This window comes from Penicillium subrubescens, assembly GCF_028828155.1.
Source record: "Penicillium subrubescens strain IBT 31985 chromosome Unknown utg000004l_segment0_segment0, whole genome shotgun sequence".
NCBI lineage: Eukaryota > Fungi > Ascomycota > Eurotiomycetes > Eurotiales > Aspergillaceae > Penicillium > Penicillium subrubescens.
The window spans coordinates 3493984-3510932 of NW_026643154.1; the positions used below are offsets into that span (position 1 = coordinate 3493984).

The window sequence follows — 16949 nt, forward strand, 5'->3', positions numbered from 1 at the left end:
GGTCCAGGTGGTAATCGAGTTTGTGAAAAAAAGATGTCGATCGCATTGGATTTTTAAATGGAATGAGTCTGTACAGTAAGGAGTGGACATCAAGTTTTCAACACGCCGAATTTCTTTTTCCCCCCTATTGACAGAGAACATGACCATAACATCACCGGAGATAGTCCCCCTGCACAATCTTTCTTATCGACTCCTTTTATATCTACATCCCTTTTCAAATTGGTACTAATACCTCTGCCTCGCTCTAATCTCCCTACTAGACTACAATTTCCTCTCTACCCAAGAACATATCACCACCATCATCATCATGCAGTTCAAGGTCGCCTCCATCCCCATCCTCTTCGCCTGTCTGGCATCAGCCAGTTCCTTCACAATCGCTCCTTCTGCCTCTTTCACATCCTCATCTGCAACCTTCTCAGTTCCATCTGTGAGCGTCCCCGCTAGCTCAGTCGTCGCTAGCCGAGTCTCCCACATCCCATCTGCCTCTCTATCTTCCATCCTTGCCGCCAGTTCCTCCGCCGCAGCCTTGAACACCGCCGAATACGACTGCATCTACCAGGGTCGAGGCTGTGACTGGACCAAGTCCGAGTACGGTTACGGCTCGAATTACTGTGGCTCTTCGCCTTACCAACCCGGTCAACAGCTGTCTGACGGAAGTGTTATCCTTGCTGTTTCTAAAGACGGCAGTGGTGACTGTGCTTCCAAGGCTGGCGCACAGTGCTGCAAGGTTCTTGCTGATAATCCTTGCAAGTATGGTGAGAAGTACTTGGAGTGCTACAAGCCTTGAAGGTAGGTGTTTGTTATTTGGATCATTCTGCTTGACATTGCTAATTGAAATCCGATCTTTCTAGATTCATGTCGAATGGGCGGCAAAACGTGAATATAGACGCTATTTTTCGGGGCATATTGGCAGGATTGATGTAATGAGGACTACACATAGAAAGCAGATAGACCTGTGACTTAATTTGTATAAAAGCTCAAGCCTAATTCAGCACACTTCTGATGGATCCCTAATGCATTCGCGTAAGGAGGGCAACCCCTAGAGAGGAACTTCTGTCTTTGTGTTCTATCACACGACAGTAGTACCATCCACAAAGTGTGTAGCACTCCAGTCAGACGCAAACTGTAGTTAATTACTGTTATCAGACAAAGCATTGTGAGATGGCATTGACTCAGCTTACATTCCAAGCATCAATTCGTAGAAGACTCAAGTTTCCGGTTGATGGCAGACCAGTTGTCAAAACCCCGATTGCTAGATAGTATATCAGCAGTGAAATCCATCGAAATGGTCCTCATGGTGGTCATACCAACGATGTTATTCAGCCAGTAGTACTTTGGACTACCAGTTTCAAACACAAGCCGCAGATGCAAATGACCATCTGGAACCTGTGGACCAGAAGTTTGAATGTAGATATCTGCCCCGTCATCTGTGCGTAGATTGTACCGGGTGTCTGCCGAAAAAATGTTTGTTCGAGGATCAACCAGACCCCAGTCTGCCCCGACATTCATAATCTTGCCTATCTGGTATTAGTAATTCCCCTTGATACAGGAAAGCCATAGCTAAAGTGGAGTACCTGAGAGATGAGGTCCGCTGAAGTTTCCACCGACGATAGGAATAGAGTTGCGTATACCATGTGGCCCAGCCACCTGGCTCATGAAGTTTGGGTCACACTCTGCATATGCTGTGTACAGAAAGGACAGCTTTGGTGGCTCGGGGGTCTTCATTGCCATGCCGATCTGGGTCAAGAGTGCAATAGAAAGTGAATGGAAAGCTGCTGTAGTCCCATTGCCAGCAGAGGGTAGTAGTCTCATCTTGAATGAAGATTTTGGCTTTCGAATTGCCAAGATACAACGATTTTGGAACTGAGATGAGGATATAAGCATAAGCATTTGGTTTTGCCTAAATAACTCCCAGTAGAATATCCGGATTGTTTGTACCCCGCAGTACGGGAACGCTTAACTGCCGCTGCAGTTATGAGGGGATTTGTGAATATAACCGGCGGAATTGTAGTACTGAGAAGATTGTCTTTGATTGGATAACCCACTGGCAAGGATGGTGGTTCAGTACGCATGTTGATCGGGTTAGAGCGAGGTAGTACGTCTCGGCAATTGGGGCGGCATGTCTAGATTTCTCTCACAGGAGACATGAAATAGAGAAATCGAAACCGAACAAGGTGATGATATTATGGCCACGTGAATGAGGTTAGATTAATTGTAGTCAACCATGCAGTTGTTCTGGAAAGGATCAATGAAGAAGTGGATCGGGAACAGGTCACCCCGTCTAAGCGCTGCCGATGAATCGGGCTCAAAAGCCGAGGAATCCTCGAATTTACAATATTCTCTCACGGCACATGCATTCAGTAAACAGTCCCAGTATAGAAGGTCAGTCGATTCACGAAGCTGGTTCTGGAAGACCTCTGCCATGATGGGTTTTGACACGGCTGCCGTCTGCTTTCGGTTTGCTGGAACAGTGCAATGCAACATGCCAGGATCCTCTTCCAAGATCCTAAAATTCTCCAGGGGAATTGGCGTCCAATCTTCATTGTATAGCTGTATAGCCGATTTGGCTCTATTCCAGAACTCAAGAAGTAGCGAACACATGATATGTTCCCAGTTTCGGCAGCCCGCTCTAGCGTGGGACAGGGGAAATGAACGAAAAGATGGCGGTACATTCGGTCTCTGAGGAAGAGGCTGAATCGACGACAAACCTGTGCCAAGAAATCGCGATTGACGATGTATTCAAGATCGTCTGCGATCATCAGAATCAGCTCCGTTGGGAGTGATGAGAGCGACTGAGGCGGTAGATCTGCCATCATAGAGCAGATGAAAGCTAGCTGTGAATGCCACGTTATGGGAGTAAGAGAGGCGTGGGATTTTCTTTTTCCGTTACCGTCGGGGTTGTTCTGTATTTGTCTCTTCGTCCTGCTATTTCGACTTCTTCTTTTATTTTCCCTCTAGGTAGATTTGACCTTTTGTGGCGCAGTTTTTCTGGAAAATCCAGTGGTTTCTTGGTAGGTTCATGTGTTCGGCGATCAGTTTCGAGAGTGACTTGCGTTTCTAGAGAGACAACACCTGGGGGGCTCGTAGACATTGAGGACTCGACCTGCATATTCCTGCGAATTTTGGTAGCTGCGTTGGTCATCCAGTACACAAGGTATCTCCGCTCCCTGTTGTATCTGAGGTATGTGTCTTGGATTGCCATAGCTTCCAATGGAATCTGCACGGAGAGCACGTGAGCTTCACCAAACTTGACCGAGTTTCTGGATAAGTTGATTTGCCTATCAAGATCCATAACTGAGTTATTCCAAAGCATCTCAAGAACACACTGTATAATATCTGGAAACATCTCCTATAGTTCATCTTGGCCTTTTCGAGAACTATTCATCTATATTTCCTCAGACACTATGTACACGTGATCCATGGGTTACCAGATCCACGTGGCAGAGCTGGGTATTTGAATACTATAATAGCCGCACCTAGAGTGTTTGTGTTCTGGATATAGTTAGTGTAGAAGAATATAGAAAGATTTCAAATGATCGTTCGTTTTATAGATGAAGTGGCGTAAGGAGGAAGATGTAGCGGATGGTACTCGTTGCTCATGGTTGTGTTTTTAAAGAGTCCCACATCGGTGCAGGGTAGCTGCATCTACCTAGTCTGTTCTCAGTATAATCTACAGCATTTACCAATAATATACAATGAAATAGAGTCGGTACTATGGATACTTTGAGGGTCTAATGAAAGTCCAATGACCTTCTGACACCTACAAATGATGGGGACCTAGGGCCAAGATACTGGCCATCAAAAGATGTATGACCACGATAGAGCAACCTTACCAGCAGTGATTCTCTCAATATATCGCACCTTGAACTATACGAAACAAAACCAACCCATAACCTCTTGCGTGAAGTAAATTGCGACTTATTAAATAAATCAAGAGCCCATTCGCTCTTTGATCAATTTGCAAGTAGTACCGCCCGGTAACTTGGTGATCCAAGTCGCCAATGAAGAAATTGGAGAAATCTCGGTACTTTTATATTTCTGTTAAACCAGTACGGTGGGGCTTCATATGTTTGAATCTCCGAAAATTTTTCAAAATCAAATCTTCGCAGTCGTGAGCGGAAAGATAGACTGAAAAGATGGTACCTGTGCTATCAATAAGGATGTTTCGAAAGACGTTTAGGAAGATCTCTCAAATGAGTGGTTAAAGCATGTCTGGTTGGTCCGTTTCTCTGGTTTCTATACTCAGACTTTTGAACTGCCTCTGTAGATCTAGACGGTAACAAGAATGTTAACCTTGAAGCATTCATTGACCATATGCCATATTGGCCCCTTGGGTCTTGCTTCGCTTCTCTCTTTCGGCTTTCCGGGTATATTCCAAGATATCCTCCTAGAGAGGTCAGGCAAAATCTACTATTCTACTGTATCTCATAAATCAAGATTGATAAAATAATCTTGAAGTTTGGTCAGTATCAAAACATGAATTGTAAGACGTTAGTAGGGTTGTTGAAATCTGAACATCATCATGGGTAATATTCTGTTTCTATATATTTTATGGTACACTGGGCTGTTTTATCTTCAAATTTCAAGCCAAGTCTATCAAACGTGGTAAGTTTGATCTAAAAATTCGGGTTAATTACATGTGGTTGTGGGGAAAGGGAGGTACTTCGACACGCAAAGATGCATAGTTTCGGGATCCCGCATCAAATTATACACTGTTGTCGGGAATATGGCTTACTATATGAGCTACCAGTCGAATATTTATTTTGTGGATAGCTTTACCCAATAAATTTGTATATTTCAAACTACATATTCAAGATTCATGTACAAGTGATATGATAACGTGGCTAAAACAATGTGTACTTTTTGTATTTTTAGGTGGTTCGAGCGGGGTTCAACTAGGGTTCAACCTCTCTAGAGGACTAAATCCATCTTACATCTTAACGTATTCTATATTAATATGTTAACTAATATTTATTTAGTCTATATAAAGCTCATAGTGGATACAAGACAAATGATATCATACCGTGATAGATACATCATGTAGTTAAGGGGTTTAACTCCTCCGTTTTCTCATTGCAAAAATGCTGGCGGTGCTACGGTCTTCCACAAGATTAAAACGCCTCTTTTTCTTCGGCCAATCACATTAAACCTTCCTTGGGTGTCGCTCATCCGTTCCACACTACTCAAGCCACACTTTGTCCGAACAACCGGTCATCTAGTATAGGCGAGAGGAGAAGGCAGGGAAATGAAAAGAATTTCGTCGCGTGGCTATGAGTCAGGCAGCACCCTAATTCAAGACCCCAGTCTCTCTTTCACACTCGTGTTTGACTCTTCGTACGATGTCAAGCAGCTATCCGGAACCAGTTAGCTTCCCTGGGCACAGACACGCACGTCCTTTCCAGAGGTTGGTCTCAAATCTCGATGCCACGAGGACATACAAGAAGATGGCCTCACTGGTCACCCATGGTCCGGGGCTCTCCGTGTTGTGGTCTGTGTTCTGATGTGTTACAAAGTCTAGGTAGGCGCTCAAGCTAGTCCACCAAAGGCATAGCCGATGGCTCGATGCAGCATTCCCGCCAACCACAGCCCCTGGAAGACGCAAGCACGGCTCAGCTTGTTCGAGTTGAAAGGGCGTCTCCCCGCAACGGGCTCTCCCGCATGACCGGCTCGGAAAGGCTTTTCGCAAAGCTAGAAAGCTTGTTCCCCGCGTTCCCCCTAGGGCTGTTGGCCGATAGTCAGATGAGTCTTCGATGACCTACCTACTCGCTTAGAATCCCGGTGATTTCATCCAGTCAAATCGCGAAGCTCATGAAAGACAAAAGTCGAGCAGTCCACGCGTCTTTGTGGGGTCCGGGGATCCCTATTTAACAACTCCATTTCGAATCTGGAGAAACTTTCCGTGGGGAAACCCCGAGGCCGAAGCCCATTTGTCGTTGATTCGCCTAGTGGATTCGGGTCGTACCAGAGGCTATCATCTGCTCAATCTCCCGATCATGTTAACGTATCTCGGGCCTCCTATCTCGGGGCTAGTCAAAAACACCACCATCCGCACAGATTTGCAACGCCCAGCGGGTGGCTAGCCTTATTGTGGTCAAAGCTTAACCTTTCTGACCAGTAGGATGGTTTGCCTTTGTTTTCCTGCTTGCGTACTAATCGATTTCAGGTAATATTTGGATGCGATTACTGTGCGGATGTGCTTGCTCTCACGAGTTGGTAACCCCTGTCGACCTTGATTGGCCCCCAGCAACTTACATCGGATTCATCCACGTATCACGCGCGCCTCGAAATGGAACCTTAAGGTGAAGTTGAATTTGAGCGAGACAGGTCAAATACTGTGCATGAGATATAAGGCATCTCCCCGCAATGTTAACTTTCACAAGCTTCGCTTTTCCTTTTCCTTTTCACCCTGTCGACTAACACGCCTTCTCTTTCTCCGTGCGTATTTCTTGTTAGCTGCCCCGAGTGCGCTTTTCAAAATGTCGTCCGGTATTGAGCAGAAAAAAACCGAAGGAGAGGCTGGAGTCAAGTCCGAGGGTGAGGCCCATGTCGCGCACAACGAGAAGCTCGACCACAATCAGGTCTTGACCAACAAGGATCTCATGAACGAAGCTATTGATGGAGAGAACAAGGAGCATGAGCAAGGAGTCTGGGAAGCAGCGAAATCGCACCCATTGGCTTGCATGTGGGCCTTCATCTTTTGCTTCACCATCGTGATGGAGTCCTTCGACATGTTCCTGAACACCAACTTCGTCGCCCTGCCCTATTTCAAAAAGCAGTTTGGCGTCTTGATTGGTGCCAATGAATACTCCATCCCCACCCGGTGGCAAAGTGCCCTCTTCCAGTCCGGTCAATGTGGTGCCTTTATTGGCGTCTTTGCAGCCGGTCCAATTACCAATCGCTTTGGATACCGCTGGACGACCATTTTTGCATTGATCTTTATGAATGCTACTATTTTCATATCCTTCTTTTCGACTTCTCTCGGTATGTTGGTTGCAGGACAATTCCTGGAGGGTATTCCCTGGGGGTTCTTCATCAGCAACTCTCCAGCCTATGCCAGTGAGATCGTGCCTCTTGCCCTCCGAGGTGCTTGCACGGCGACTCTGCAAATGAGCTGGTCGATCGGTGGGATTATTGTTGCGGCTGCCAGTTATGGCTACAACAATCGCAACGATGAGTGGTCTTGGCGAGTGCCCACTGCCTTGCAATGGATCTTCCCAGTGAGTGCAATTGTATCATCCTTTAGTCCTCTTCTAGACTACTTTTTTTTTCACCTTATAAGAAGTTTACTGATATACAATTTGATATAAACAGACACCACTTTTGATACTGATCTTTTTAGCCCCCGAGTCGCCCTGGTGGCTCATCCGTCGTGGACGCAAGGCAGAGGCACTTCGATCTATCGAGCGTCTAGGTGACAAAGGCGAAAGGTCCCATAAAACCTTGGCTATGATTGAGCGAACCGTCGAGTTGGAGGCTGAGATGGGTGGCAGCCCGACTCTCCTGGATCTCCTCAAGGGGACAGACCTCCGGCGAACAGTCATCATCTGTATGATGTATGCTTCGCAGAACTTTGCCGGAAACCTCATAGCCAATCAGGCTACGTACTTCTTTGAGCAGGCTGGTATATCGCCGGACAAATCATTCCAATTGAACCTCATCAATTCGTGTCTTCAATTTGTCGCAAACGCTCTGTCGTGGCCGCTGAGCGCCTGGTTCGGTCGCCGCACTATATACCTCTGGGGAACCGCAATTAATGTTACATTCCTGTTTATTCTTGCTATTTGTGGCTCGGTTCATCAAACTCATCAGACTAGCTACGCTCAGGCATGTCTAGGGGTCATTATCTCGTTCGTGTACGCTGGCGCCATGGGCCCCATTACCTACACCATTATTGCCGAAACCTCGGCTGTCCGCCTTCGTGCCCTGAGCACTGGTGTTGGCCGTGCTGCTTACTATGTTGCTGAGATCCCTATGATCTTCTTAGCCTCGCAAATGCTCAACCAGACCGGATGGAACCTTGCTGGAAAGTGTGGCTATGTCTGGGGTAGTACCGCGATTGTTTGCTGGATCTTGGCATACTTCTTCTTGCCGGAGCTGAAGAACCGCTCGTACCGTGAGATTGATATCTTGTTCAATCGTAAGGTTCCAGCCCGCCAGTTCAAGGAGACTCATATCGATGTTACCGAGAACGAGTAATCGTGGACAACTTCGATTGGCAGAATGATATTCATTTTTCTGATGGGGTCTGTGTCTCAGTGGTATTTTTATATGACAGTGATGTTGAATATCAAACATTATTCGAGGTAATCGAAATCTTTCTCTAAGCTGCACATGTCATGTCGCTGTTTGTGAAGCCAAAACTCACACCCGGCAGAATTTTAGATACATTAATCAAGATAATACCATGTATGTAGCCAATTACCACTAAATCGATATATGCGGTAGGTAAGCGGTAGTCTGCATTTCTACGTTGCATTAAATGTCCATCTTCATGAGGTTTCCCATAAACGCCCTAATCTACGCTGAATACACACTGTCAAAAGGTGTTTTCTTCATTCTTTCTCTCTTCGCCCTGGTGAGCCAACAAGATGCCTATAAGGAAGTACAAAAAAGTGCAAACATCAAATCAAAATCACACAAGCTCGAAGAATTCATAGTAACCATACGTAAAACAAACGAAAATAAATTCAGATAACACTACAAAACGCGTACAGAAAAGCTCTGTACCCCCGAACCAAAGCCCCATCTAACCAGCCCTTCGTGTTCTCTTCCGAGAACGTGGAAAATCTCCCCCAAATACTCTGGCTCCCTCTCTCTAGCTCGCTTCCTACCCGCTTCAATGGTTTGCGCGTCAGGAACAGGGTCGCAATCATGACGGCAGCAGGGGCATGGGCGTGACTGGCCTTCATAATCCCTGAAATAAAATACATGCGCAATGCACGGTGTGTGGAAAGTATGACCATATGGTAGTTGAGTCATATTTTTCCGCAGGCCTATGTCCTCAGTACAGATGACACACGGTAATCTTCTGATACCCGTTGCTCCAGCATAATCATTCGCAATTGTTGTCGTCAACTGCCGTTGAGGGATGTCTGGCAGTAAGTTTCTGATGGCGTCTTCCGGCGGGTAAGTTGGTACAAAGGATTCAATGGAAGATGTCAGATCCTCCTCAGTCCACGCAACCTCAGTGATTGTAATGCGCCTGGCCCCAGAGTAATGTGGAAGTGGGGCTGGTGAAGCAGGAGCTGGGTCGGGATAGTCCGCACGGAGAAACTTGGTGAATATCGAGGCCAGAGTAATCGACAAAGAAAATAGGAAAGTGACAGAGTTGGTATATGATAGGTCGAAGCGCATCAGGAATAGACACAGTCGTCGACTGAATTCCCATGAAAACTCGCCGCATGATCGGTTGGACCAAAGTCAATGATTTCAACGATGTAATCCATTGTTTCAAGTGTCATTCCTCGCTGTTCATGGAGGCCGATTATGAGTGTGTGAACTGCATTGTATACATCCGTTTGGAGTATATCAGAGCGACTGAGATAGGTAAAGAGTTCCACCATCGGGCAATTCCCACTCTCCACAGCGTAAAAGAAAAGAAGGTGGTTATTGGAGTCCTTTCTCAGAACAGAGGGTTTGCTATCAAATATTCGACTCAAGCCGGTGGGTGGCTGCCGAGCCTCATTCTCGAGGAGAAGCCTGCAAATATCCAAGTTGTCTTGCTTGACAGCTAAATGGACAGGGTTTCGACTATGGAGATCGGTAGCGGTTATGCGAATCTTTGCACCTAAGAGCAGCTGGATCATAGGTATATCTTCACGGGTAGTCGCAACGTGGATTAGATAACTTCGTTTCCCAGTGAAACGGTCTGCTAATAACGCGTCGCATTTGAGTAGAAGTCGAGCGATTTCCAAATATCCCCCGGCGACGGCATAGTCGAGTGGTGTCATACAACTACTATCAACTAAGCCGGGAGTCGCGCCTTTTTCTAGCAAGAGCCTTGCAATATTCCAATGGCCTTTCTCGGCTGCAAAGTGAAGGGGCCCCATTCCGCAATGATCCACTTCGTTGGGATCAGCTCCGCTTTCTAGAGGCACCTTTATCGTCTCAATGCGACCGCGTTCGGCCGCCTGGTGAATGGTTCCAAATGGAGTTCCGTCAAATTTAGGCTTTTGGTCACTCATGCTCAGAGATGTGAGAATTGAGGTTTGATTGTTGACACGATGCTCGTTGGCGGGTTTTAACTGAGCAGCCATTGTCGCCCTGCCAAGCCCGCTAGCATCTCAGCCCCAACCGGTTCAATGCATAGCCTCGAACCAGCATTGCTGTTCGCCAGTCAATCCAACGCCCCGAATCTTTCGTTCAACATCGCCTCAATTGGGCGCCTCCATCGCGATCTTGCGGGAACTTGGAACTCGGAAGACGATCATCCATCACCACCTCGACTAGGCTTTTCAATGATTCACGTGGTACCCAAGGATTGGCCAAAAAATACATTGCGCGGGGTTTGGAATATTCATCTAGACGCGTGGTTTCTCGCCGTGAATAAGGTGTAGAGAGAAAAGAGGGAAGGAGACCAGGAGAGAAGACAGGAGGACATGAACAACCTGATTAATCGCCTCGGGCATCAGTCTGGGAGGAATGGTTGAAGACGGCAATGATAATTAGGGTTGAACTGAATATTCTAGCTAAAAAGCGGTTTTCCTTTCAAAAGAGGCGTAGATTGCCAATTGTCCAGTTTTCGGTCGAATTCCGCCCTTTGACCCGTTGATGTCAGACACTGTATATAATTAGCATTAATTTAATGATTACGAAGCAGGAACATGCACCCGAATAATACTTACCAGAAATAAATTTCACACACCCAAAGGGACACTAATTGAAATTTATTTAAAGCAATTAATAGTTCTAATTAGCTGTGTACCTGTCTTGCTAAGCATTCTCTTGGTAACAGGGATGATGGGCAGGGTTGGCTCCGGCATCACCCCGAGGACAGGCGGCTTGCCAAATCAAAGCTGAAGTAGTACATACCTCAAGACTTAAATCTTCACAAATATTCTTTTTACAGTAAATCCGATGAAGTTGCACGGTGCAGTGGGTTTCATTAGACTTTGGACACCTGAAGCTTAACCCCGCATGCCTAATTTATCCGATGTCAGCCACAATATACTCCTCGGTAATCCGGGACATTGGCCGGAACACCTCCATTGTGAATAAAAATTTGTTCTGGATTCACCATGATTGATATAAATATCCTGAAATGAGTACCTGATGACCTGAGCCCATTTTGATGTACATAGAGCCCTAATCTCTTTGGTACTTTTGTTCACTATGGCGTCTCAAAGTGGTCCAGCTAACCCTATGGGTTGGTACATGCTTATCTTAATGTTCACTGTCACTCTTCATTCCTCAATGGCCTTCGCACTCAACAGTAGTGTTCTCAAGACATATCCTCTTCAGTCTGGTGTCATCAATGGCACCTCATACTCTATTCTCGTCAACGCTGCAAATGAACCGTTTCAACCGGTCGACACTTTCTTCGCAAAAGTCGCCCAAGTCAACACAACCTCAGGCAAGGGCATCGAGCATAACACCTCTGTCGCATTGTTAGATTTTTCACACCCTGTCAATTTCAAAGTCCAATATCATAATGGTCCCATCAAATCAGTTGACATTCGACCCTATTCACTTGGTATTCACGCTCGGGTCGCAAACGATATCATCGAATTTTCGCTCCCAAAACCGCAGAACATTCTGATACAGGTCAACGATAACTTGTTTGATACCCTGCAACTCTTTTCAAACTCCATTGAGACAACCGATCCGATCAATGATCCTAATGTGATATATTTCGGACCTGGAGTCAACAACGGCACAGGTATCCAGAATGGAGTCTTGTCAGTCCCTTCAGGCAAAACTGTCTACGTGGCTGGAGGTGGTCTGCTTACCGCACAAGTTGCTTTTCAAAATGTATCCAATTCCGCGATCATTGGCAGGGGCATGCTAGGAACCAAATCGTCCGGTGCCGTTCTGATCGAATATTCATCAAATATCACGGTCAAGGATGTCATCATGCTGAATCCGAACGGTTATGCAGTGATCTCTGGAAGCTCGAAGGATGTCACTATATCCGGTATCCGCTCATTCTCTGCCAAGGGTAACGGTGATGGTATCGACATCTTCTGTTCCCAGAACGTTTTGATCGAAGGAGTCTTCATGCGCAACTCTGATGACAATATTGCCCTCTACCAACATCGTTGGAACTACTACGGAGACTCCAAGAACATCACGGTCCAGGACTCGTCATTATGGGCAGATTATGCTCACCCGATCAACATTGGCACGCACGGAAATACTCCTAATCCAGAGACCATGGATGGGGTCACGATTCGAAACATCGACATTCTCAATCACCACGAGCCGCAGCTGTGGTACCAAGGCTGTATTGCAATCAATGCGGGAGACAGCAACCTTATAGAGAATGTCTACATTGACGATGTCCGAGTTGAGGACTTCCAAACAGGTCAGTTGTTGAATTTCCATGTCATGGACAACACTAAGTACAACACATCGCCCGGTCGGGGAATCCGCAACGTCGTGATCAAGGATCTTGTTTACAACGGTCATAATGCGAATCCTTCTCTATTCCTTGGATATGATGAGGATAGAACCATCACTAATGTCACGTTCATTAATCTGACTGTCAATGGTCTGAAAATTTATGATGCGATGCAGAAACCTACCTGGTACTATACTGCTGACTTTGTTCCCTTGTCCGCGAATGAACATGTACATAATTTGACCTTCACATCGGTATAAAGACAGAGAAAGGGGCCATATTCCTGATCAAAATAGCTTTGCGAATATTTCAAGTCAATGGTACAACAATTGGGCTGGTTGGAAATCTAAGTAGCAGAGTAAAACTTGCGACGGTCGGGAGTTCTCCGGGATCTACAAACGGCCCTCTGGACTTCAGCCTTCCATGAAACATCCTTCTAACAAATCGCTTTTGACTATATACGGGCAAAGAACGAAATTAAAAACCAGGACTATATACTTGAGATAAAATATTCAGTTAAAAGTCTCGCATGGACTGAGGATCGCATAGCGGGATGTGGTTGTTCTGGCTGAAGTCTCGGAGCCGACTCCGGGTGGGGGCGAAATCACCCACAGGGACGAGGTTAGGGGGCAAACACTCAGGCGGATGTTGAATCTTCCTTCTACCAGGTCCAAGGAAGGGCTTCGACCGGTTAATATCGGCTCAACCACATCGTCGTACCCTACACATGGCACGCATGTCGTTTGACCGTCTCCCAACGGAGATTGTATCGATGATCCTGATCGATCTAGACTCTGTCGATCCCTCTGGTCTGCTGGCCTTTGCTTGCACCAACAAAGCCCATTTTGCCGCTGCCGTACCGCGCCTCTACAAAACCGTGCGGATATGGTTAGAGGATGAGTCTCCAGCCACCATCTCCGAAAAGGCCAACCAGCTACTCGAGAACCTCACACGGCGAGAGGTCTCCCAGCATGTGCGATTCTTCATTCTGGATTCGCAGAAGGCGATAGGGAACAAAAAAGTAGCACTGACTGCTAAACATCGCGAACATGACTCGCTGAGCTCTCAAATGGTCAACAGAGTTCCTATAGTCTTTCGTGTCCGGCGGATTCCAACTGATAACCCCCATGCCAACGACGTCTGGAGACCAGTAGCTAATCTTGTGAGAGCACTACCCGGGTTGGTCGACTTTTTCTATACGGCTGAATACCAATTTGCTCCATGTCTCCTTGAAGCTATGCATGAATCCACTCCGAAATGTCGACTATGGTTGAACACTTTCAAGCTGCATAGTCTGAGAGATTCGGAACTAGACCCCCACGAGCTTGCGCTCGTCACATCTCGTTGTCTACACAGCATCAAGTATGATGGCGAAGATGACGGAAATCGAGGACGCGATGGCCGTCGCCCATTTAATGACTGGAAAGGCATCTATCATGTTGTGGCTGAACTGGCCCCAACCTTGCAAAACGCCTATATGCGATGCTATCTGAATTCCCATCGAATCGTCCTCGCAAACGAGGAGTCCAGAAATCCTGGCTTTTTGAATGGGTGGTACAAAAAACCGGCTAAGAAAGGGTCTCTTCAAAGTCTCAATATCGGCGACTCAGACTTTATTGATGTTAAGCTCGTCACAGAGTGGGATGCACACACGGACTTTCCAGCTTTGTCCAGCCTCGTCTTGGGCGGGCCCATCGACGAAGCAGCTCTGATATACCTTGCTTCTACTTGCAAGCTCAGCTCACTGAAACATCTTACATTGAACCTCAATCCATACCCTCGCCATCTTGAGCCAAATGTGCGCCGGCGAGAGCTCACGACAGCTCATCAGAGTGGGATCCAATTCCTGTTGAGCCTTCGACCTCTAGCCTCGCTGACCTTGAAGGGCTGGAACAACAGCCACTCAATAACTCCGGTTCTTTCTCTCCACGGCCGTACCTTGACTCGGCTAGTGATTGAGCCCTACAAGGAAAATCCACTCACTGCATCCGATATCACAACCATGGCACTACTATGTCCAAGTGTGCAAGAACTTGACATCACCATAGCCCGATCGCAAGGTGATTCATTTGAGGTCGAGAAGTATCGCAGCCTCGGAAAATTCCGCGCTCTCCGGGATCTCACACTCAGGTTGGACCTAACGGACATCAAGCTTTTATTACCAGAGCTTGATGAGGACACGCACAATGGTGTCCCTGTCACGCCAATTCAACCCTTCTTTGACGAATTTGATATCAAGCCTTGCGAGATATCCCCTGGCCCGAACGGATCCGTGTGCAACAGGCTCTCGTTTCGCAATGGCGATATTCGCCAAATGCTTGTCAATGCCGCCATCGACGAGGCCCTAGTAAAGCGGATCTTTCAAATTGTGGAGGAAAGCAAGGGGACCAATTCATCCGCGCGATCTCTGCAGTCCCTTGAAGTGAGCCCCTGTGGCAAGACTGAGACTTGGGATACGCTAGGGTATAACGGGCATGTTTTGTTTGATGGTGTCCCGATGGCTATGGAGCGAACGTGGCTTGCTACACGTGCTTTGGGCGTAGGGGTTGGTATAGAGGTTGTGCAAACAGATGTCGCCGCGATGAAGGGGCGGTTGGCGTATCAGAAGAGTTTTTGGGAATGGAGAGATGATAGGCTTCCTGCATGGTTATGGCCAACGTTTCGGCATCTTTGGCCGACGAAAAATGGGGTTAGTTGGCAAGATGATTGGCATAGCCTTCCACTAGCGGAATAACGTGGAGAATAGAATAGCCGGTTTAGTCAGATCAGAAATCGTGCAAGATCAAATTTTCTGCTATATATCATTGGATAGTGCGGTTAATACAAGAATCATAGTACTGTCCGTCCCCTCCAGCTTATTATCTTTGAAATATTCGCTGCTGAAATGTGAAAATTATCTCAATTGCAATGTTTTTCCCTCTTGCTTCCAGACGTATCATGCCATTCCTGTGCCTATTTTGAAGCCTTTTCTAGATCCGCCGCCCATAGGGCCGCTCCAACAGCATTAGTAAATGAGAAAGCAATTGAGGCAAATGGTACCATTTCCAGAGCAAATGCTGCCATCCCCAGTCTAATTATCCAAACAGTCAGCATAACTGGGCCTTGTGAGACATCAGGCAGGGAACGTAGAAGTCAACGTACCCGGTATAAGCTCCCCGATTGTTCGCAATCCATTCCTCTCTTTGCCGGGCGTTCCAGCCCTTCAGCTCGAAATACCGTGTGTGCAGTTGTGGGCCAACACGTTTTCCCTGAACAGTGATATAGAGTACTGTTCCAACCACGGGGATCAGGTTCAATGGCAAATAGATCAGCGATCTAATGATTGCCTGGGGAGTAAATCTCGCAAGTGGTCGCGAGATAATCTTGCCCAGTCTAGCTATCGAATCCCTGCCCCCGGTTTGAGGTTTGAGTTGACGTCCCTGAGCGACTAGAGGCTCCTGGCCGCGGGCAACCAGCGTCCCATCGAACGTGTCAATGAGCGCATCTTCGACCACAAAGGAGCGCGATAGAAGGTTGGTGATTGTAGCACTCTCGGTAAGAACAAGCAACGCTGCGGAAATCGCGGCTAATGGGCCACTTGTGAAGGCCATGATGGCCATCTGAGGCACGTAGGTGAAGAAGAACATGAATGACGTAACACCCATTCCTAGGCCGATGGTGCGCCCGATGCGAGACATGAAGGGTCCCCAGAGACCTTTATGGGTGGCGAAGTAGATTATACCCTAGTAAGCAACATGAGAATCTTTCTGATGGCATCGGAGATGCTTTTGCTGAGGGATAGTCTGGCATACCTTGATCGGGTACAGATAAGCGCCCGATTTGAGGACATCTCGGGATGCTGTACTGGCACTATTGGCCTCGGCCATGGCCATATTCTTCAGCTTGTCCGACATTGTGAAAATGTCACGAACTGCTGGGGGACGAGGCAAAGGATCGAAAGGTGTGAAATTTGAGAATTCGAAGGAGTGAGAATATTGAAGGTGGCAGAGTTCATGGACCGGAAAGGGACAATCTAAGTAGCGGCGTGCCTGGATGGACTCCAGCCAATGATGTCATCGGCAATGGCCACAATCACGGGCGCTCGCCGAAGCACGTGATGACGTATATGTTTCTTCGCTCGTTTGTCTTGACTGGATAGACAAACACTCGATATAACAGCGAATGAGATTTTTACTTTAGAATTGTCTCACTTTAGCTTGAAGCTTATCAACGGCTGGAGAAATTGCCGCAATTCGGGGAGTTGCACCGGGCAGCGGGGCTCCGCCGAGGACATTTCGGAGATTGTTGGTCGATTGTAGTAGTTGGTCGCGTGTGATCTGGAATTGTAGGAACAACTAAGGTTAGTATATTCGTATAGATTACGGCAGCTTGATAATTAACTTCAGATTTT

The 16949-nt window shown here is 47.0% G+C and overlaps 8 protein-coding genes across 8 annotated transcripts; 4 read left to right on the forward strand and 4 right to left on the reverse strand.

Moving 5' to 3' along the window:
* Window positions 1–307: 307 nt before the first annotated feature.
* On the forward strand, window positions 308–787 carry N7473_006298 (uncharacterized protein; the record flags this gene model as incomplete). Its single annotated transcript, XM_057152238.1, has 1 exon — window positions 308–787. The coding sequence occupies one exon, from the start codon at window positions 308–310 to the stop codon at window positions 785–787; it is 480 nt and encodes a 159-aa protein (XP_057010043.1).
* A 282-nt stretch (window positions 788–1069) lies between these two features.
* On the reverse strand, window positions 1070–1812 carry N7473_006299 (DUF3237 domain-containing protein; the record flags this gene model as incomplete). Its single annotated transcript, XM_057152239.1, has 4 exons — window positions 1070–1123; window positions 1182–1252; window positions 1308–1517; window positions 1575–1812. 4 exons carry the CDS (start codon window positions 1810–1812, stop codon window positions 1070–1072), a joined length of 573 nt encoding a protein of 190 aa, XP_057010044.1.
* Window positions 1813–2208: 396 nt separating this feature from the next.
* N7473_006300 (uncharacterized protein) lies at window positions 2209–2424 on the reverse strand (the record flags this gene model as incomplete). Its single annotated transcript, XM_057152240.1, has 1 exon — window positions 2209–2424. One exon carries the CDS (start codon window positions 2422–2424, stop codon window positions 2209–2211), a length of 216 nt encoding a protein of 71 aa, XP_057010045.1.
* A 4052-nt stretch (window positions 2425–6476) lies between these two features.
* On the forward strand, window positions 6477–8196 carry N7473_006301 (uncharacterized protein; the record flags this gene model as incomplete). The annotated part of the gene is made up of 2 exons (XM_057152241.1): window positions 6477–7217; window positions 7312–8196. The coding sequence occupies 2 exons, from the start codon at window positions 6477–6479 to the stop codon at window positions 8194–8196; spliced, it is 1626 nt and encodes a 541-aa protein (XP_057010046.1).
* Window positions 8197–9353: 1157 nt separating this feature from the next.
* Window positions 9354–10184, reverse strand: N7473_006302 (ankyrin repeat domain-containing protein; the record flags this gene model as incomplete). Its single annotated transcript, XM_057152242.1, has 1 exon — window positions 9354–10184. One exon carries the CDS (start codon window positions 10182–10184, stop codon window positions 9354–9356), a length of 831 nt encoding a protein of 276 aa, XP_057010047.1.
* A 1147-nt stretch (window positions 10185–11331) lies between these two features.
* N7473_006303 (uncharacterized protein) lies at window positions 11332–12819 on the forward strand (the record flags this gene model as incomplete). The annotated part of the gene is made up of 1 exon (XM_057152243.1): window positions 11332–12819. One exon carries the CDS (start codon window positions 11332–11334, stop codon window positions 12817–12819), a length of 1488 nt encoding a protein of 495 aa, XP_057010048.1.
* Window positions 12820–13286: 467 nt separating this feature from the next.
* N7473_006304 (uncharacterized protein) lies at window positions 13287–15293 on the forward strand (the record flags this gene model as incomplete). Its single annotated transcript, XM_057152244.1, has 1 exon — window positions 13287–15293. The coding sequence occupies one exon, from the start codon at window positions 13287–13289 to the stop codon at window positions 15291–15293; it is 2007 nt and encodes a 668-aa protein (XP_057010049.1).
* Window positions 15294–15511: 218 nt separating this feature from the next.
* N7473_006305 (uncharacterized protein) lies at window positions 15512–16452 on the reverse strand (the record flags this gene model as incomplete). The annotated part of the gene is made up of 3 exons (XM_057152245.1): window positions 15512–15629; window positions 15701–16281; window positions 16351–16452. The coding sequence occupies 3 exons, from the start codon at window positions 16450–16452 to the stop codon at window positions 15512–15514; spliced, it is 801 nt and encodes a 266-aa protein (XP_057010050.1).
* Window positions 16453–16949: the final 497 nt, after the last annotated feature.